The 22,772-nt window shown below is 39.1% G+C and overlaps 1 protein-coding gene across 1 annotated transcript in view; it reads left to right on the top strand.

Moving 5' to 3' along the window:
• The window catches only part of LOC149253647 (uncharacterized), a 31,927-nt gene extending 20,775 nt beyond the window's left edge, over positions 1-11,152 (top strand). Inside the window, exons 2-3 of the mRNA XM_089454556.1 lie at positions 10,651-10,823; positions 10,925-11,152. Of these exons, the coding sequence (XP_089310682.1) occupies positions 10,651-10,823; positions 10,925-11,152 (401 nt within the window). The remainder of the gene's footprint in view (positions 1-10,650; positions 10,824-10,924) is intronic.
• Positions 11,153-22,772: the final 11,620 nt, after the last annotated feature.

Raw genomic sequence — 22,772 nt, 5'->3', positions numbered from 1 at the left:
TAGGAAATTGGTCACCCTTGGAAGCCTATAAATACAAGTGACCTCAAGCCCATTGGAGATCACCAAGCATCTTCTTATTTTCCTCTTCATTGATTGGTTCGTACAGGTTTGAGATTAGGTCAATGCAAGAGGTTCGCATAGGTTCGAGATTATAGGGTCTGAAGCTCGCACGTGTTTCTAGGGTTTTGGGTTACATTTGTAGGCTTGTTAAAGGAGAATTTCGATTGTAGTTGCAGGCTTACAGGTTCAAGGGAGCGATTGAAATCTCTCAGTCGCACACATGACTCTTCCTTCATGCGACTAGAAACTAGGGCAAAATTTTGATATTTGACCGCAACTGACTGCAATCGACCGAAGACGGGAAACATTGGCTCTAATATATATTGATACAGGAAACATATTTCTGAATGTTATTGGGTTAATTTCGCTGGATGATTTTGGGCTCATTGTACTCTCTGCTGAACAGTGTATGACAATCTAATAGAAGAAGAATTTTCAAAGGGTTTTCCCCCATGTGGGGTTTTACCTTAGTATTTTTGACCAAACCTGGTGTCTCTTGTTGATGTGTTAATTGTCTCCTTTATCATTGTATTTATTGTTCTATCTTTAATTATTGCTGATGATTGGAAAGATTAATTTTTATTGAAATAATTGAATAATTGAATTTGGCTAAAGTAATTGAAACAACATAGAGCAGTGTGAAAATTAACATCGTATCAAAGCTAAGGTGAAGGACAAGCCCAAAAGAAGATAAGTATTGAAGCAATCATCTTTGGGGAGTTGAAGGAGATGATCTAGTCAAGTCAAGATGTCTTCCTTCTTCAAGGAAAATGAGAAGTTGGGTGACTCATTTAATTTTGTTGCATGGATAGTCAGGTTGGAGATCATAGCTGATAACAATGATGCTTTGGATTACATTCAAGGAAAAGTGCCTGAGCCTTCGAAGAATGCTTCTGTTGCGGTAAAAAACAAGCACAAGAAAGGTGAGTTAAAAACAAAGCAAATTATAGCTGATAGTTTACAAGATAATTTACTTACATATGTTGGAAATTTGAGGAAGTCTAAGGACATGTATGATAAGATAATTGGCATGTATGAAGTCAACAACTTGAATGAAATCATCTCCTTGAAAGATCAATTCAAAGACATGAATATGAACAAGGGAGAGTCTGTGAAATCCTACGTTATGAGGATATCTCGTCTTAGAGATTAATTGCAAAGAGTTGGAGAATATGTGTCTGATATGGATTTGGTGATCGTAACTCTTAGAGGTCTCCCTCCTGTTTGAGAAACCTTCATCACTACTATAAGCAACAAAAATTCCCTCCTCTCATTTGATGAAATTGTTGGAAAGCTCACTCAAGAAGAATTAAGGATGATATCAAGAGGAAGGATTCAAAAGCATGAAGAGGGAGAGCCGACTGCATTCATCACTCATGAAAAGAATAAGAAGAAACGAAAAGGAGGCCCATCAAATTCAAGAAAGCCTCATCCTTGAAATTCAAATAGAAGGAAGGAATAATTGCACATTGAGTGCTTCATTTGTTATAAAAAGGCCGCTATGCTCGAGATTTCCCCAAGAAGAACAATGGTCCACGCTAAAACACTAGAAGCAAGAATAACAAGATTGATGATCGAAGAAGAATAGATGATCGAAGGAATGATCACAATGGAAGAGATGATCGAAGAAGAAGAGATGCTCCAAGTGACCATGAAGAAGACCTCTGTCCTCAAAAGAAGTCAAGATACTCCAAGTATGAAAGTAATGTTGACAAACAATCTGAATATATTCTTATTTCTTTCCTTACTAGTTCCTGTTCTTTGGATTCATGGGATAGTTGGGTGATAGTGGGGCCACTCATTATTCCTCTGGGTATAAATAAGTTCTCTCTAATTTGGTATAGAGGTATTCAAATTTGAAAATTATTCTCATAGAGAACTCCACTCATCCCATGAAAGGATTTGGGTCCGTCAAATTTCATTTGGAATCTGCGGAATCTATTGTGCTCCATGATGTGATGTATGCGCTTCGTGATGGGATGAGAGTTAAAACTCAGTATGATAAAGTTGTCCGTCCTCGGGTTGGCGACCTTGTCTTAGTCTATGACCAAGACAAAGACGCCCTGGGGGCAAGCAAATTCAACTCTGTGGTATGGTCCCTTTGTAGTCAAGCGAGTTTTGGGGAAAGGCGCCTATGAATTAATTGATTTTGAAGGGAACAAGGTGGCAGAGGCTCGGAATGGGCTCTACCTTAAAAAGTATTTTTCTTAGGTTTTGGCCGAGCAATTGCTTGTTTGTGTATATATTGTATTTTTGTACATATTTGTCTGGAATTTTGTGATATCGACATTTTTTGATCTGCTTTGGCAGGCTGAATTCTGGTGAAGTCCTCAATTTCAACAAGATTCTTTCCATACACTTAATACATTTCGGCCATCATGTACCCCTTTTGACCTCATATATTAGGGGGGCATCTGTTATAGCACCATTTATGGCCCTTGGTATTTGTGATGCTTGGTTTATGGCCTAGGGCAACCCCTCTTTCTAGACTTGGTCCAAATATATTAAAAACAGTGTTTTATTCTCTGTACACTACGTTGCCCTGAGATAAAAGAGTGTACATGCGGGTTAGTCAATACCCAACCTGCGTATATGTGTTAAAAAACTTAAAAAAATTAAATTTCCTTAATTATGGGTGGAGTTCATGGGTTTTACCTGTTGGTTACCTCTTATTGTCCGTGGTCCAACTGTTTCCCAACTAAAAAACTAATTGGGAGAAGTATAAATAGACTTCTATGGGAAGGCCTTAAGGAGGAGAAGAGATAGAGTTATTACACTGAGATTATCCCTGACTGAGTCTGATGAATTCCTGTGCCTCATGCACTTCCCCAAACTTCAGGAAACCCTTGTTTCCTTGATTATAGACATTCTCCCTCTTGCTTGAGATATCATGGTGTTGGTTATGGAAGAAGATTGTCGAACGCTGGGATAGGACAAATCCGGAGGACGGTTTCGCTTGGAGTTGGAAGAAGAAGACTCAGGTGAATTCTCTCCATGATATTTATAGCTTACTGCAATAAAAGAAATCCTGTCTTGTTTCCGAAAATAACTTTCTTTATGCATCAAATTGTGTTGTAATTCATGTATGAATGTTGTTTTGATGTATAACTGATCATTAGTTTATATGATATAAAGTCAAATTTCGTGAATATGCTTTACTTCTATACTGCTGTGTATGTTCGAATTGAATGATTTTCAGATCTGAAGAAACATCGGGAGTTGCAGAGTGTCTGAACCCTGTGAGACCTACTCGAACGAAAGAAATCTGGGTACAGTCGCTCTTACGTAGTTTGTTTATATAAGCATTTTTCCTGAGTTATATGAGTGTTTCTTGTTGTAGTCTGCTTCTGCTCTGTTGGGGTTCTAACCCAAAGCCCTAGGGTAATTATTCCCATAACAATTTCTTTCATCAACAGAAAGGTTCTAACTCGGCCTGTTAGAATCACTTATGAAATATGCATTTACATTGGGATCAAGATTTGAAGGACTCTACAAGGTTATTTGAAGACCTCTCCTAGCATTGGTCCACGATACAAATCGTCTAATCGAGCTATGGCATTGAATATTAGCGCGCTTACATTTGAATAAATAAGTCTTTTGTATTCTGATGTTCAAGCCCAACATGATGGAGTATGTTCAGGTTGTGCTAGTGGGAAGAAGGCAAGGGGACCATTCCCCTCTAGCGAGAACAAGACAAATGACATCCTCCATCTCATTCATTCAGACTTAAGCGGTCCGATGATCGTACATTCTATTGGCGACCATCTCTATTACATCACCTTCATTGATGATTTCTTAAGAAAAACATGAATATATTATTTGAAGCACAAGGATGAAGCCTTCAAAATATTCAAGGAGTTCAAATCTTTGGTCGAAAATCAAACAAGGAAGAAAATCAAGATATTCAGGGCTGATAATGGTGGATAATACATATCAAAGGAGTTCATTGATTGTTTCAAGAAGGAAGGTATCAAGAAAGAGACAATCGTGCCCTATAATCTTGAACAAAATGGAGTAGTTAAAAGAAAGAACAGGTCTATTGTAGAAGTCGCTTGTGCTATGCTCCATGATCAAAAGTTGCCAAAGTTCTTTTGCGGAGAAGCAAAAAATGTTGTTGTATATGTTCAAAACATGGTGTCTCATCAAGCATTTGAAAACAAGGCCCCCAAAGAAGTGTTCACTGGTGTCAATCTCGATGTTATCCATCTCTGTATCTTTGGCTTCCCCATATATTTCCATGTACTGAAGAACAAAAGAAACAAGTTATAAGCCACAGGAATAAAAGGTACGTTTGTTGGATATTGTGAAATTTCTAAGGCATTTAGAATATATATTCCTCATCAAAGGAAGGTTGAAATTAGTAGGAGTGTAACATTCGTTGAAGACTCTGTGCTTGGAAAAGAAAGGGACCTTCCTCTGCCTCATCCATTTGAGAATAAGGATGATGATATGGGTCTTTTAGATGGTCATTCCATGCTTGAATCTGAGATAGATGTTGTTGATGATCTCATGGACCCTATGGATCCCTTATATCCTCCTCCATGTGATCCTTCTGCCAGGAAGAGGCCACTTTGGCTTCGTGACACAATATATGGTGACGAGAGACGAGTTCTCGTTTGAAGATCATTAAGAGAAAGTAAGAATCCATGCAATTACTAAGGATATGTTACAACCATGAGCACTATGTTCCAAGCCCAACCTCCCACCTTTGATATATCCGTGAGAGAACAAGTCTGCACGGATGCTATGGCCAAAGAATATGAATCAATAATGAAGAATGACATATGGGATGTCGTGTCGAGACCGAAGCGAAAATCTGTGGTGACTTCAAAATGGCTATTCAAGATCAAACATGGAGTTGATGATATAATTGAGAAATATAAAGAAAGGTTCATGGCCTGAGGATTCTCCCAAAAATAGGGAGAATACTATGATGACATATTCGCACCTGTGGCTCGCTATACAACCATTCATTCAATAGTTTCCCTTGCAGCAAGTTAAGGATGGACTCTTCATCTAATGGACATAAAGACAACATTCCTCCATGGTATGTTACAAGAAGAAGTGTACGCTGAGCAACCACAGGGAGTTGAAGTGGAGGATCGAAAGACATGTTTGCAGGTTGAATAAGGCATTGTATGGTTTGAAGTAAGCCCCCAGAGTATGGTACGCCCGCATAGATAGTTATCTTGTGAAGTTTGGATTCACAAGAAGTAATGCTGATGCCAACCTCTACTTTGAGGTAGTCCAAAATATGTTGTTGATTTTGGTTTTATATGTTGACGATCTATTTTTGACAGGTAGTGAGCCCCCGATGATCAAGTGTAAGAGGGAGCTAGACTCTGAATTCGAGATGAAGGACCTTGGACTCATGCACTACTTTCTAGGCCTTGAAGTGTGGAAAAGGCTCTGTGAGATTTTCCTTTCACAAAGAAAATATGTTGTGAAGCTGTTAGAGAGATTTGAGATGAAAAAATGCAAGTCCTTTCCTACACCGATGGAAATGAACTTTAAGAAGTTATGTGGAGAAGCTGTAGGACCTTATGGAAAATCCACCCAAGTATAGACAATTGATTGGGGCTCTGATGTTCTTAGTGAACATCCATCCAAATATATGCTATGTAATGAACACATTGAGTCCATTCATCACTGAGCCTCTCCATGCAGATTGGGTCATTTCCAAACACATTCTGAGATATTTGCATGGAATGATCACCGTTGGTTTGAGATATACTGACAGAGATGTTCGACTTGATGGATATGCTGATGCAGACTGGGCAAGAAACATTATCGGCAGGAAGAGTATGTCTTGATGTTGTTTTTGCCTTGGATATGCCATGATATCTTGGATGAGTAGGAAGCAGAATTTCATAGCATTGAGTACTTCCGAGGCAAAGTACATTGCCACTAGCATGGATAACTGCAAAGCAGTTTGGTTGAGGAAGCTCTTTGGAGAGTTATTTGAGCAGGTTCTAGACACTATAGTGATATATTGCGACAACAAGAGTGGGATCCGTCTAGCAGATAATCCCATATTTCATGACAAGTACAAGCACATATGGATTCAATATCACTTCATTCTAGACATGGTGCAGAGAGGCGCTGTTAGACTCCATATATCGACAGATGAGAAGATTACAAATATTCTCACCAAGGATTTACCAAAAGGGAATTTCTTGGTCTTCAAGAGACGCTTGGACTGAAAGATGTGACCCCTTTTGATAAGGGGCATCGTTGACCGAGGACACTGAGCTAGCTCTTCCCCCCTGTTTGAGCTCCCAGGGTGTGGAATTGAGATGGAGGGTTCCTCGGGTTGAGGGATCTCTGGAAAATAGGGTAATACCCCTATCTGTTACCCATAGGGTTGGATATGTTGCTCCCCCATCTTTGTATTTGCAGAGTATACCCCAATTTTCATCATATCCACACGCTGAACTTGTTGGGATTGTCCCTCCCCATCTGTCCAATTGGTTGAGGAGGTTTGGGGTCATGCGATCCTTACCTTTTGTTAAGTCGGGTATGTCTCCCAAGCTTAGATTATGATGTAGATGTTCTACCACATGAACTTTGAAGGTGGTTGATGGCAAGATCGGTAGGCAATAAGATGGGTTGAGATGTGCTCCCCTATATCACCTATTGCTCGATATAAGGTCGAAGATGTTTAGATCCCCCATGAGATTCAGGTTGAGATGTGCTCCCTGATATTGTTTCAGATTGATATGTGCTCTTCAATGATGTAGAGGGTGGTAGCTTTAGCTCCCCAGTGATTCTTCTTCTTTAGATTCGAAAAGTTTTCAGCAGATAGAGTTGAGCATAGATAGGACATGATATGACAACATGATACACATGACATGATGCAGTTGGAATTTATCCCTAGATGAGAGGGAATGTTAATTTGGAAACCCAGTGACAAATTCTAACCATGGCACTAGATTCCTCTTTTCGAGAATACCAATTTTGACTATTGAAGCATTCAATTTGGATAAGGGAAAGTATACTTATGAAGAAAAGCCCACATATGCACATTTGGGCAAGTTGACCCTAACGAGAAATTGGTCACCCTTGGAAGTCTATAAATACAAGTGACCTCAAGCTCATTTGGACATCACCATGCATATTCTTCTTCTCTTTTTCATTGATTGGTTCGCATAGGCTTGAGGTTGGGTCGACGAAAGAAGTTCAGATAGGTTTGAGATTACAAGGTCTGAAGCTCACGTGTTTCTAGGGTTTTGGGTTATAGTGGTAGGCTTGTAAAATGAAAATTTCAATTGTAGTTGTAGGATTATAGGCTCAAAGGAGCGACTGGAATCTCTCAGTCGCACACATGACTCTTCCTCCATGCAACTGGAAACTAGGTGAAAATTTTGACATTTGATTGAAGCTCACTGCAGTTGACCGCAGACAGGGAAATATGCCTCTAATATATATTGATACATGAAACATATTTCTGAATGTTATTGGGTTAATTTTGCTGCATGATTTTGGGCTCATTTTACTCTATGTTGAAAATTTTATGACAACTTAATATAAGAAGATTTTTCAAAGGGATTTCACCCTTGTGGGGTTTTTCCCTAGTCTTTGACCAAACCAAGGTCTCTCGTTGATGTATTGATTGTCTCCTTTATCATTGCATTTACTGTTCTATCTTCAATTAATGTTGATGATTGGAAATATTAATTGATATTGAAAGGATTACTAATTGAAGAATTTAATTGGGCTAAAGTAATTGAAACAACATAGAGCAGTGTGAAAATAATAGATAATGTTTGAAAAGTACAAGGTGTGATTAATTTTGAAAGGATATTCCTAGGTTGAGGGGATAAACTTTAGTGCTATTTTTTCCTAAGTTTCCGAGTTAAAATCTATTAGGTTTGTTTGTTTTATTTTTTTCTATATATCAATGACCTTTAATTTATGGATAAACCATATGGATGTGAACACAAAATTCCTATATAGTGATTTGCAGGAGGATATCTAGATGACATGGCCAAAGTACTATGCTGAAAATGGTAAATAAACATTGGTTTGCAAATTTAAAAGGTCTTTATATTGTCTCAAACAATTCCCTAGAATGTAGTGTTGGGCATAAGCCCAACTTGGCCCAAGTTTTGGTCAAAACTCCACATTTTAGGGAGTGAAGTGTGCGGTACCGCGGAGCTATGTACCGCACAATGTTTTAAGGGCTTAGGGGTGGGTCCAAGTCCCTTATTTTTGTAACAGGTTTGGGAAATAGTTGATTGTTTTAGGAGAACCATGGTATTTTGATGTACCCATTGATGTAATTAGTATATATAGGAGAAATATATAAGTCGAAGATATAATAGTAATGATATGAGCATAAGAAATTATCTCTGTAATCTGTGTTTTGGGTCTTGAAGGAAAGGCTCTGCAGCTGCGTGCGCGAAGACCTAAAGTATGAAACTGAGTGCGCAAATACTTGTAGTTGGGTGCGCAGGTCAAGCATTGTACGTTGTTTCAAGGAATTAATATAAGAAGTGAAATTTTGATAGACATAAATTGTGTATGATTATTGTGTATCATTTTCTTTGTGTTTAGTACTTTGATTATATTTTACTTCTGCACAATATTGTTTATGGTTGTTAATGGCATGGTTAAGTAGATAATCCAACCCTACGAAGTAATCTATGTATGTTAATGATACAAGAACATAAAATACCACATCACATCATCCCTCAACACTGCAAAAACCTGGTTCTGCATCCTCCCATAATCACTTCGGGTGAGACTACAATTTGCTTGTAGGTCATTGCTGAGAGGGCCAATGAATGAGGGTTTTGTTGGTGCGTGGTAAAATCCAAACCTGGGTCAGCCCAAACTAAGCCAACAAGTCTGTTGCCGGGATCAGGATTCGTTTGAGAGATATGTTTATGTGGCATCTGTCGAAGAAATAAATTCAGGATTGGGTAGAAGAGAAGGAACGAGCATTTGTAGATCAAGAGAATAAAAGCCCTTGTTTGTCAGCTGAAAGGTGGTTAGAGAAGTATATTTTTGAAGATCAATACGAAATATTCTTTGGTTCATTTCATGTTGAGTTGTACGAGTGGATATCAATGTTGACTGAGAGAAAAAAATTGTTTTAAAGGAGACGAACTTAAGGAGTGGACTCCTAAATTGATACAATGACTCAAGAACACAGAAAATAGGACCTCAAGAGTTGTGGATTTGTGGATTGATAGCATTTTGGGAGGATTCATTACCGAGTTCACGGTAGACTCAACTATGTCCTACAGTGAAGTAGAACAAATTTTTTTCAAAGCACTGCAAGGTAAGTACTTGAGATCTATGAAACTTTGGATTAAAATGATTTTATGTGAAAAGGGAGTTCTACGAATGCAGTCAGATTATTAGATTACTTATGTTTGGAAGAAGATTTGAAGAAGATATTGGAACAACGAAGTGGAAAAATATATATAATAAACATTAAAAAGAGATATCATGGCCAAGATCTGAAGACTTTCAAAGAAAATGACTATAGCCCTCTGCTGAGTGAATCTGAACGTGAAGAAAACCCCCCTGAAAACCCTGAGGTGACTCCGCAATATTCACCCTTCCATCTTGAAAGTTCTTCGAACCTTGATTCGAGTAATAATTAGGGAACTTTTGGTTTTCCCCACTCCCCTTCCCCCCGTACTCCCCATCCCCCTCCCCTTATGAATCCCCCTCGCCCTCCCCCTAACCATCTGATAAGGAATATGGTCGATGATATTAAGCTACCTGTTTTTAAAGGAACTGGATCAGAGGATTCGAAACAATTCTGGTTTTTATGCGAAGTAGTATGGACAACAAAGCAGGTCCATGATGAAGATATAAAGAAAGCACAACTCATCACGACATTCCAAGATCGAGTGTTAAAGTGGTACATGAAGTATTCGAGCAATCAGATTAGATCATTCGCAGATATTAAAACAACGTTGGTAAAAGAATTTAAGAAGTCGAAATTTGAGTCGTAGTGTATCACAAAGTTAAAGGAGATCAAATAGAGGCTAACTGAGTTTGTTTGGAAATTTGATTAGATATTAAAGGTATTATTGGATCAGGTTAGCTTCGACATAGCTCCGCAGCAACATAAGGAATGGTTCATAGCTGTGCTGCTTCCACATATAATATTGTCTTCGACACAATAGAAGATAGAAACTCAAGATGAAGCTTTAGAACTTACAATGAAATTATAAGCTTTACCCATTAGAGATACCAATGCAGGTATGCAGCATATTCAGAGTCAGCTGGAAAATTTGACTTTGCAGTTACAAGATATGAAGAAAAGTAAGGAAGTCACAGAGGAAGTGTGGTGTACGAAGTGAAAATCAAAAGGCCACTCTAAAGAGCAATGCTTTCTCTTTAGAAATTACATGGCTAGTGGAGCTCTAAACCCTTTGAATGCCAGATCCAACTTATGGTGTAAGATATGCATAACTAGAGGCGAACATCGCTCAGAAGATTGTCATTTGTGCAAAAATATGTGCAAACTCCAAATAATTTATATTTCAAGTTCTGTAGATTGGTGGGCCATGATGAGAATAATTGTCGAACTTATAAATTAATGATGGATCGCGGTGCTGACACATATAGAATGCAAGCTGAAGAGCATGGAAATGAAGGAAGTGTACAATGCGGTGGTCAAGGCGACTATCAAGGAAGAGGTCGAGGTGGCAGCGCTGGTAGAGGCTGTGGATAGATTATCTGATACAATTGCGGCCAGGCAGGTCACTTTGCAAGAGATTGTCAGAATCCTACTACGACATGTAAGTATTGCAAATCATTTGATCATGTAATTGAATAATGTTTGGTATTTATGGCAAAAATGTAAGAAAATAAAAATCAATAGCCAACACAAAAAATTCAGATGATGACTGCGAAACCGATAACCGATGAACCTCACATGAATATTGTAAGGAGGAGTGGAGCTGCGACTGGAAATAATAAAGCAGATGGAAAGAAGGAAGTTGAAGCTACATGGGTAAGAAATACTGCGGAGAAAGTTCCTTATTTCAATGTTCAAAAGGAGAAGGAAGTATTTATGGAAGCCAAGCGAAGCTTTATGGATGTTGGAGCTTCGACCTCTAGCGTGTAGCCAAAACCAATGCAGAAGAATAACTGCGACATAGTATCAGGTGTGACACAAGATGTGTTATGAAATCAGCTCACAAAAAGATAGCAAAGATATATCAACGCTTTAGAATTCAACCTCTTTGAGAGCGAAACATCCTTTACATTACATAAATGAACAATTCTTGGATGATTCAAATGGCAAAATCTCCTTTCTATATATAGGAGTCTAAGGGGTCACAATATAACCAAGTTGACCTAACAATAATAATATAAAGGCACAAAAATAACAATAGAGGGATTCTATGGGGCACAATAATAACAATATGGGGACAATAGGGGCACAACAATAACAATAAGGGATACACCGACAATAGTAATGGGAGAATCAATAGTATTATAGGGACCTAACATGCCTCTCTCCTTCAAAAAAGTGTTGTCCTCAAAGCTTAAGTAGTTCTGGATGATTTTGTATAAAATTATCATCCTCCCATGTGGAATCTTCAACGGGTAAGTTCTTCCACTTGATGAGATACTCGGAAATTGATCGATTTCGTCGCTGTCGAGTTCTTGTTTCTTTGACTGCTTAAGGTTCCAATATGATTTTTCCTTCCTCATCAAGTTTTGGCAATATTGTTTGAATTGGAAGCTTGTCACCTATAACTTTGTTTAAGCATGAAACATGGAAAACTGAGTGCACTTGGGAAGCTACAAGAAGCTCCAATTTGTATGACATAGTACTTATCTTTTGCAACACCTTGTACGGACCATAATACTTTGGTGATAATTTATTATCTTTCTTAGTTTGCTTGAGGGACATTTTTTTATATGGTTGTAGCCGTAGGAATACCCAATCACCTACATCAAAACTTCTTTCGCTGCGATGTTGATCTGCCTGCTATTTCATTCTATTCTATGCCAAGGTGAGGTTATCCTTTAAGAGTTGGAGAACTTGTTGCTGATGCTCGATGTGATCTTCCACTGCTTGAACCTTAGAATTTTCTCTTAAATATGATGTGATGGATGGTGGATGATATCCATAAAGTGCCATAAATGGGGTCATTTTTGTTGCAGTATGGAAGGAAGTGTTATACCACCATTCAGCCAGAGGCAACCATTTGACCCATTGTGTCTGTTTATAAGATATAAAGTAACGAAGATATCCTTCCAAACATTTGTTTACTATCTCAGTTTGCCCATCAAATTGAGGATGATAAGATGAGTTATGAGCTAACCGAGTACCAAGACAAGAAAATAATTCTATCCAAAAATTTAGAGTGAAAATGGGATCTCTGTCACTTACAATAATCTTTGGGTTTCCATGTAGCTTTTGAATTGTTTCGATAAATGCAGTAGAAACTGTACTCGCTTTAAATGGATGAGATAATGCACAAAAGTGTGCATACTTGGTAAGTTTGTCAACTACCACCATGATAACACTCTTTCCTTCGGACTTGGGTAAACCTGTGATAAAATTTATTGAAACCTCCTCCCAACGTTGGCTTGGAATGGATAAAGGTTGTAATAGACCTGGGGTCTTAATTGTTTCAGCGTTATTTTTTTGGTAAACCAAACATTCCGCCACAAAATTTTGAATATCCGATTTAAGGCCATCCCAATTTTTTTTTTTCTTAACCTTGTGGTAGGTTTTTAGAAATCTTGAGTTCCCTCTTAAGGGAGAGGTGTGAAATTCCCTAAGAATCTTTTGTTTGAGTTGGGAATTCTTACATAGGTATAACCGATCCTTGTACCATAACGAATCATTTTTCCAGCTAAATGTATCAGATGTACTGGGATCTTGTTGTATCTTTTGAATGAGTGCCTACAATTCCTCGTCATTCTTCCATTCATCACTTGTTTCGTTTATCCAATCCGGTTGGATAATAGAAATGGCGCAAATAAATTCTTCCACATCCTCATCCTTTCTTGAGAGTGCATTTGCCACAACATTTTGCATCCATTTTTTGTAGATGGTTTCAAATTCATAACCCAACATCTTGATGACCCATTTTTGTTGCTCTTCTGAAGATGATCTTTGTTCTAAAAAGTATTTAAGACTATCATGATCTGTTTTTACCTTGAAGTGTCTTCCTATTAGGTATGGTCGCCATTTCTTAAGTGCATGTAGTATTGCCAACATTTCCTTCTTATAAATAGCTTTGTGTAAATACTTTCCTTTGATTGGACGACTTTAAAAAGCAATGGGTCTTTCTTCTTGCATTAAAACAACACCAATTCTAGTTCTTGAGGCATCACATTCCACAATAAAGGTTTTTGTGAAGTCCGATGTAGCTAAGACTGGTGCTTGGCACATTGCCTCTTTAAGATGTTCAAAGGCCTTAGTTTCTTCTAGAGTCCTTGAAAATGCATCTTTCTTCAATAATGTTGTTAGAGGTGCTGCTATTCTCCTATAATTCTTAACAAACTTGCGATAATACCCTTTCAACCTGAGAAATCCTCATAGATGCTTTATGGATGTGGGGATTTTCCATTCTTTAATGGTTTTAATTTTGCTAGGGTCTACCTTAACACTTTCATGAGATACAATATGGCCCAAATATTCAACCTCTTGTACTCCAAAGAAACATTTGGAGTTTTCTGCATATAATTGTTTCTTCTCCAATAGTTTGAGCACCATGTCAACATGTTGGACATGATCCTTCCAAGACTTGCTGTAGATTAGTATATCATCAAAAAATACTAACACAAATTTTCTAAGGAAGGGTTTGAAAATGGAATTCATCAAACCTTGAAATGTATAAGGTGCATTAGTAAGGCCAAAAGGCATGACCAAAAATTCATAATGACCCTCATGAGTTCTAAACGCTGTTTTTGGAATGTCTTCAATCTTCATTCTGATTTGATGATATCCTGAACGAATATCCAACTTGGTGAAGTAAATTGATCCATGCAATTGATCCAATAATTCATCAATGACAGGAATGGGAAATTTATCTTTAATAGTGAGCTTGTTGAGCTCCCTATAATCTAGACACATGCGCCATGATCCATCATTCTTGTGAACCAATACTACTAGAGCAGAGAAAGAACTTTGACTAGGTTGAATTATACTAGCCTCTAGCATTTTTGCAACCATACGTTCAATTTCACTCTTTTGGACATAGGGATATCTGTAAGGCCTGATGTTTGGAGGAACACTTCTTGGGATCAAATTAATAGCATGATCATGATCACGAATAGGTGGGAGGCCTTTGGGAGTCTCAAATACCTTGGAATGATTGTCCAAGACTTTTTGGAGATCTGGAGAAATGAATGATTTCGATGTGGGAACCTCTAGTGAACATAATTATGCAATTATGCCTCGTTTATCTTTCTTTAGAAGCTTTGTCATTCCATTAGAGCTGATTAACTTTCCTAGTTTTCCTGCGATACCCCTTAATTCAACTTCCTTTCTTTTTGAAGAGAATTTCATGAAAAGTTCTTGAAAATTAAAAACTATTGTACCCAAGGATCGTAGTGATTGGACTCCTAGTACAACATCAACACCACCCATTGGAATGGAAAGCATTGGGCTATTCAATACATATTCTCCCATGGATAGCTTGATATTATGGCACTTTCTTGAGCAATTTATGGTTCCTCCACTTGCAACCATCACTTGACACTTTGGTGCTAGATATAGGAAGCAATTCAATTCCTTGGCTATCTTACAATGAATAAAATTATGGGTACTATTAGCTCTACTAGACAACGATGATTTCCTAAGGACAGAGATGAACTTGATATGCTGGGTTGTGCTCAAAAGGAAGCTCATAATGGTCACTTTCCCTTTTTCCTCTACCCCGCTTTCCCTCCGCCACCTCCTTTCCTCTATTTTCCTCCTAAACCCGACAAATAACCCCTTTGGCCTTAGCCCCAAGCACCAAAAGCCCAAGCCCTCATGAAACCCTGCCACATGCCCTCGCACGCTTGCTAAAAACCTTTCATTGTTTCCCTGCTGTTTATTCCCTCTTGCAGATCCAATGGCTCCCGTCGTGCCCGATAAAGCGACCCGCTCGACCTTTCCCAACTGTCCGATCACTTCCAAAAAGATTCGACGGCATTCGCTCTTATCGCGCCGTCCACTCAATCGAACATTAGCACGTGATGAAAGCGGTTTTTCTCTCTCATCCGCTGCTACGTGTCGATCAATGTGTGGAATCGGGTGGTCTCGTCCTGTTACCGCTTTGCGCTCGAAAGCGGTGCGATCAATACCATTACCACCCAACTAAACTGCTCCCGCCTGATAACGACTGCGTAACTTCGCCTCCCGATCATCGTTCGATTTGGCCGCCTAAGATCCAATGGCCCAAATTCAACTTGCTCCCACCTCGGCCGATAACCTCCCCCGAGCCATCTCTGCCGTCCGTTTCCTCAATCCGACGGCTGTTCTTTCCGCTCATCCGACTCGTCCACTCGCCCATGCAGTCCACATCCTCTGACCACTTTGTTTGCCCGAAGGAGGAAGGTGACCAGCGTGCCGGTACTAGTCACGATCGCTCCCCAACAACCATATTTAACAGAAGGAATGGCCAAGGGAAAAAAGGACAAGCACGAACTTGTAACCAAATTTATCAGTCATGGACTCCACTGGTGCGAGCACTCCAACAGCCGAAAAGGACAACACAACACCTAAGCAGATTAGATTCACCCACTGAGGCAAGAAAACACAGTCAGAGACTCTATCAGGTAGTTAAATGTGGTTGGTGGTCAATTATGACCCCTCCATACGTAAATGGCCAAGTGCCCTTGTAATGTAAATCTATAAATACCCAGAAACAAGATGTAATCAGGGTTGGTTGTTGGCATTTGATGCAAGGGTTCAACTTCTGGAGACTCTAGATATTTTGTCCCTTGCAACGTCTCGTCTTCATTTCCAGCTAATACAAGCTTCTTTTGCTGTTAACTACTCACTTTCCATTTTCCTCTGTTTCAAGCTTGTGCCTGATATGCTGTGTTCTTGATCTCTTGATGTTTAGCACTATATAACTGTCATCTTGTCTCTGTGTTAAAATCATGTATGCATCATTGAATAGGTTGCCCATGTTTTTTTCTATCTAATGCAGGAGAGCTATCGTCTTGTCTTTGCATTAGTAGATTAGATTTACAGGTTTCTTTACTAGTTGTAGCTGACCATCACATGGTCTTGTGCATCTGCTGATGTGGTTAGTATTCTTCATGTTCACCTAATATATAAACTGTGAGCCTTTGGTGGTCTAAAGCCTTGTAGTTTGAGGGTGTTCACGCATGTCTGGAGTGAAACAAAGTAGAAGTGGTTATTTGGCTTGAACCAAACCATCATTCCTTCCATTAAACCTACAACAATAGATGAATTTATATGTTACAGGCATCTCCGAGCTACAACCTAGGAGAGTTTCTTGGAATCCTAACATAATTGGCGGCGTCGTTGGGGAGAGGAGATTGAAGCTCAACTTCCATGGGAGAACGACACAGATCCAGCTTTGATGATAGATAAAACTTGGACACATTTTTGGTTGTAATCATCTATCTAGCGACCCTACTGGAGGACCAACCTTTTGGCGACTCCACATCACAGTTCTGGCTCAGTTTGTGAGACATACTCAGAGAAATCCTCAGAAATCACCAGCTGACCCAATGCCTGACCCTAAGAATATTGTCAAGCAAAGAAAGATATCACGAAAAGGAGCATCAGGATCAGGTAAGCCTAAACAATCGTATGTATCTCTGCAAGAAAGGCTTGTCGCTGAGTATGCACATGTTGAAAATATAGAGCCTAGCATTATCAGTGAAGAAATACTTTCAGAGATTAATAAAGCTCCTTGTCCAATAAGTTCCCCTTTGGATCTTAGTCCAAAGAAAACCTCCCTTCCAGTCCATCATGTTCCTTTAGCCCTGTCAGTCATTTCTCAACTCCCTACATTCCAAACTGCTAGTATCCTTCCATCTACCCTAGTCATGGCATGCCCACAAGCACCTACTAAAATGGAAAGAATCATAGCTGCTAGATGTGGACCCTTGGTCCTGCCTTTTCCTTTGATTTCCATGCCTGCAGGAGAGTATCAGAAATACATGCCTAAGTTCACTAGTACAGAGGGAGTAACAGCTGAAGAACATCTTGAGTCTTTTTATAGCTATGCTGATAACCTAGATATCAGTGAAGATGATGTGTGGATGAGGGTATTTTTCCAAAACCTAGATGGAGAGGCTAGAAAATGGTTCAGAGAATTAACCCCTAGGTCTATAGTAGACATTGAGGTCCTAGATGATGTGTTCCTAAAGCATTGGGGGGATAAGAAAGATCTGCCCTACTATCATACTGAGTTTGGGAACTTACAGAGGGAAACTGGTGAGCTGTTGTCTGATTTCAATAAGAGATTTAACCGCATGTACAACAATATACCGGCTGAACTGATACCCACCCCTACCTCTGCTAAGCTCAACTATGCAAATGCCTTTGACTCTGATTTCTGCCTGCTGTTAAGAGAGAGAAGATGTGCTTCTTTGGCTGATATGCAAGATGCAACCCTGGAAGTAGAATCAAATATCATGGCTGTAGAGAAGCTCAGAGGCAGCGCTGATAGAAGAAGGCAGAGGGGTGAGCACTCATCATCTTCAGATCCAAATATCGATAAAATGGCCAAGATGATAGAGTCATTAGCCTCTGAAGTTTCCAAATTAAGGGTTGAACAACATTCTGGGAAAGCAAGGGTTCCTAATACCTTTGCTCTTCCAAATCCAAATCCACATAGAAGAGCATATGAGCAGTGGCTGATTTTGCAATGAAACAAAGATGCCAATGAAGATCAAAGGGTGAAGCCCCTTTTTCAGAATATAGTCATGGAGGAGGAACAGTGTGAAGAAGATGATGAGATCCATGGTATGGAAGACAAGGGCAGTGCCCCTTTTTTAACCAAAGCTGCTTATGAGAGGTCATTATTCAAAGGACAAATCAACCAAGAGTGGGATAGAGGAGTTGTTCTGCAAACTGAAGATCAACAGAAATATAATTTGAGGCCTTTGATGGATAATGTCCAAGTAGCTCCTGCTCATAAATTTGTTGTCCCTGCAGAACAACAAGCTTATAAGTAGAAGCGACCAACAACGAATCCCATCATCCTCAAAGCTCCAACCATAGAGGTAAGAGGCCTTGACAGGCCCCCTTCTTCTTTCAGTTTTCAATCAGAAAGTCAGAAGCCAAGAATACGCATGTCTCTGATTGAACCAATGAAGAATGAGTTCCTCAAGAAATCTAGCCTTGAAGATCCTGAGCCTAAAACCAACGAAGCTTCCAAGGTTCCCCATATTGTGACCCCTTGTCATAATTGACAAGGGGTCACAATATAACCAAGTTGACCTAACAATAATAATATAAAGGCACAAAAATAACAATAAAGGGATTCTATGGGGCACAATAATAACAATATGGGGACAATAGGGGCACAAAAATAACAATAAGGGATACGACGACAATAGTAATGGGGGAATCACTAGTATTATAGGGACCTAACAAGATGTGGAACCATGTATTTTAAAGTCTTTCCTACAAACTTGCATGAAGCTGTTAAGAAACCAGGAATTTGTAGAAGGGTTGCAAGAATTGATAGATTCTTGTGATTTTAAAGAAGTACTGCAAAGCAACATGTGCACAGTTAACAATTTACATTGACACAAGAGGAGGACCGGTAAATTAATGAGGCTCATTACACAGATCAGAAAATACGACATGGATCAGGTTATTCTAGATTTAGGATCTGATGCGAATGTTTTACCAAATTAAACTTGAGAATTGATGGGTAAGACGAAGTTACAATGGTCACCAATTCAGTTGAGAATGGCCAACCAACAGAAAATCTTCCCTATGGGAGGTTATCTGGTGTTACAGTAGACATTGAAGGATTTCACACTATTGCAGACTTTGAAGTGATAGAAATTGTGGATGACAGTAACCCCTATCCAACATTGCTTGGACTGGATTGGGGATTTGATAATCTGGTTATAATCAACTTAAAGAAGAGACAAATTTGAAAAATATAACATGAGAGTAATTGTTCCATTGGACCCATTAGAAGGGGTGAGATATGCGAGCCTGTCAGAGATGAGTATTGCACAACAGATATAGACAACATTTATCAGATAACAACGAAAGAGGAGGAATGGATTAACCCCACTGCAGATGGAAAATTGAGTTGGGAGCATGACAGTTCTTGTACCTCAGATACATAAGGAGAATTGGAAATTTGGCAGAATAGGCTACACAAAGTGTTTACAAGGCGATGTGCAAGGATCACTAAATCACTTCGCTGTATTACTTTTGAGGTAGGTAACTTTCCTTACTATGATGGTTTATTTAATGTAAACACTTTCCTTGATGATTATGAAAAACAAAATACCAGAAGAAAGGGTTTTTCACTTTGGATGTGGCCCTGAGATCTACCCTTGCTAGATGGTGGGGTGCACATAAAAGGAATATAACAGACTGGCAGGAGTGTCGAAGATTAATGTGGATTAGGTTTGGGCCAGTAGATACAAAAATAGAGGTGAAATATGATGGTAAAACTGACCCTAGGGAGCATATTCACCGATGCACTACAATATGGGAGGAGATCCCACAACAAGAATGGGTACACAAGTTTATCCACACATTAGAGACAATTCCTATGAACTAGTACCTGGAAATAGAACTGCGCCATGGTACTGTAAATTGGGTAGGTTTGGTTGAAAGGTTTATATTAACATTCAGTTTTGAAGATGATTGCACATGCATAGACTCGACTCTTCAGATAGTCAGAGAAAAGATCTTTGGGAATGTGACCTGCTGACATGGCAGCAACCAGATTAGACTGCACAACTAGAACATTCACATGAATGCTATAACATTACTGTAGAAGAAGATGAAGGTCCACGTAATATCGACATAGAAGAATCAGAGGGACACTATAAAGTTGTTGGAACTGAGCCAGAAATACCAGATATAGCGAAGCCAATAAAGACTAAGAAGGTGAATATAGGATCAGAGGAGGAACCGAAGTTCGCAATGATTGGAGACTATTGGGACGAGGATACAGTTAGTAAAGTTACATAGCTGCTACATGAATACCAAGAGTTATTCCCTACAAAATTTTCATAAATGAAGGGCATATTAGGGGATATGGGAGTCATGAGGATTCCCCTTAAACCTGATGCGAAACTTGTCAAGAAAAGACCCTACAGATTGAACCCAAAATATAAGGAGAAGGTGAAAGAAGAGTTAGATAAAATGATAACAACATGGATAATTGAACCTATGGAGGAATTAGAGTGGGTAAGTCCTATGGTAGTCCAAGAAAAGAAAACTAAAGGAGAAATCAAGATTTGTGTGGATCTAAGGAAATTAAATGATGCATGCGTGTGTGATCACTTCCCTACACCCTTTATAGATGAAGTGCTAGATAATGTGGGAGGACAAGAGGCCTACTCATTCACAGATGGATTTTTTGGCTATCATCAAATCATGATTGCACCGGAGGATAGGAATAAGACCACATTTTCAACAAGGTGAGGCTCATATTAGTATACAATGATGCCTTTTGGGTTGAATAACACCCTTGCTATATTTTCAAGAATTGTGGTCACAACATTAAAGGAGTACATACACAAATTCCTGGAGGTATACTTTGATGATTGGTCAGTCTTTGGACTGTTGAAAAAACATGTTGTGAGCTTAAGGCTTATGTTGGACACATGTAGGCAGTACCAGATCTCATTGAACTTAAATAAATGTATATTTTGTGTGCCTTTTGGCATAGTATTGGGGCATGTTATGTGTAAGCAGGGTTTGATGGTGGATCTCGTGAAGATAATTGTCATTGTGAACTTACCTCCACGAAAAACAGTGAGACAATTGCGCACTACATTGGGACACAATGGATGTTACAGAAAATTCATTAAAGGGTATGTGTAGATCACTGCGTCATTGGAGAAACTATTAAAGAAAGATGTGACTTTTCAATGGAATGAAGAATGCCAGAAAAGTCTTGATATATTGAAAGAAAAGATGGTAGTTGCGCCTATCTTCGTTTTCCCGGATCGAATAAGGAGTTTCATGTTCATGTAGATGCATTATGCATAGCTTTGGTAGTAGTATTGGCACAACCTGGTGCAGGAGAAATCGATCACCCTATAGCTTTTGCAAGCAGGAAGTTGTCTAAAGAAGAGAAGAACTACACTACCACAGAAAGAGAAGGCTTGGCTATGGTATATGCATTGCATAAATTCAAACATTATTTGCTGGGATCACATTTTAAGATGTTCACAGATCATTCTGCATTGAAATATCTGGTGAATAAGTCTGTCCTAAGAGGGAAAATTTGTAGATGGTTGTTGTGATTTTGAAGTTGTTAAACCAGGAAGGTTGAATGCCAGACTTGATCATATATCAAGGTTAGAAACAGGGGAAGAACCAATGAAAATTGAAGATAATCTTCCTGGCGCACAATGGTTTGCAATAAGGATTGTAGATGATCACTTTGCAGACATTATTTAGTTTTTGGCTATAGGAATGGCACCTGCGGAATACAATACGCAGTAGAAGAAGGAGTTGGTGGTAAAAGCAACTGATTTTTCGTTGATAACAAGACATTTGTGTAAGATGGGACTTGATGAAATATTGCACAAGTATGCCCCCGAACATGAAAGACATACTATTTTGGTAGAAACTCATGGAGGCGTAGCTAGTGGACATTATGCAGGGAAGGCTACTGCGTAGAAGGTCTTAAGAGCAGTATTATGGTGGCCCACTCTACACAAGGATGCAAAAGAGTATTTTCAAGTATGTGATGTATGTCAGAGAACTGGGAAGTCATCAAGGAGGGATGAAATGGTATTGGTGCCACAGGTGACATTGCAAGCCATCGATAAATGGTCCATTGATTTCGTTGGACCTATCAATCCACCTGGGAAGAAAACTGGTGCAAGGTATATTATCAAACAAATGATTATTTAACAAGGTGGGATGAGGCACAACAGTGAGGGATTGCAGTGCATAAATTGCTGTGAAGTTCATTTTTTAGTATATTTTGTCCAGATTTGGGTGTCCAAAGGTCTTGATGAGTGATCAAGGATCACATTTTTTGAATAAGACCATTGAGGCATTGATTGAAGCATTCTAGGTGTATCATCAGAAGAGAACCCCATATCACCCTTAGGAAAATGGCACAGTCGAAGCTTTTAACAAGATTTTGGAAAATGCACTGACCAAAGTGTGTAATGTGAATAGAGATGACTGGGATCTGAGAATTCCAACGGTGTTATGGGCTTATACAACCACATGAAAGAAGATGACGGGCCAACCATCTTTCAGGTTGGTTTATGGGCAAGAAGCTGTGATGCCCATGGAGTATATTGTGCCAAGCTTAAGGATTGCAACGTTTACAGACATGGCTGACCCTAACATAATGGAGGAAAGAATGACGCAGTTGCTCGCATTAGAGGAAGACATATTTGTAGTAGGATTTCATCAGCAGGTGCAGAAAGTAAGAGAAAAATCTTGGCATGACTGACATATCAAGCAGAAGACGTTCCAGGAAGGAGATCTTGTCCTTCTGTATGACAGTAAATTTGTGAAGTTCCCAGGAAAGTTTAAAATGCATTGGTTGGGCCCCTATATCATCAAGCATATCACAGAT

The sequence above is a fragment of the Pinus tabuliformis genome, chromosome 7 (assembly GCF_031772625.1).
Source record: "Pinus tabuliformis cultivar Carrire ecotype Pingquan chromosome 7, CPIR1, whole genome shotgun sequence".
NCBI lineage: Eukaryota > Viridiplantae > Streptophyta > Pinopsida > Pinales > Pinaceae > Pinus > Pinus tabuliformis.
Note: the sequence above shows the minus strand (reverse complement) of the source record. Positions and strands in the feature narration are given on the sequence as shown.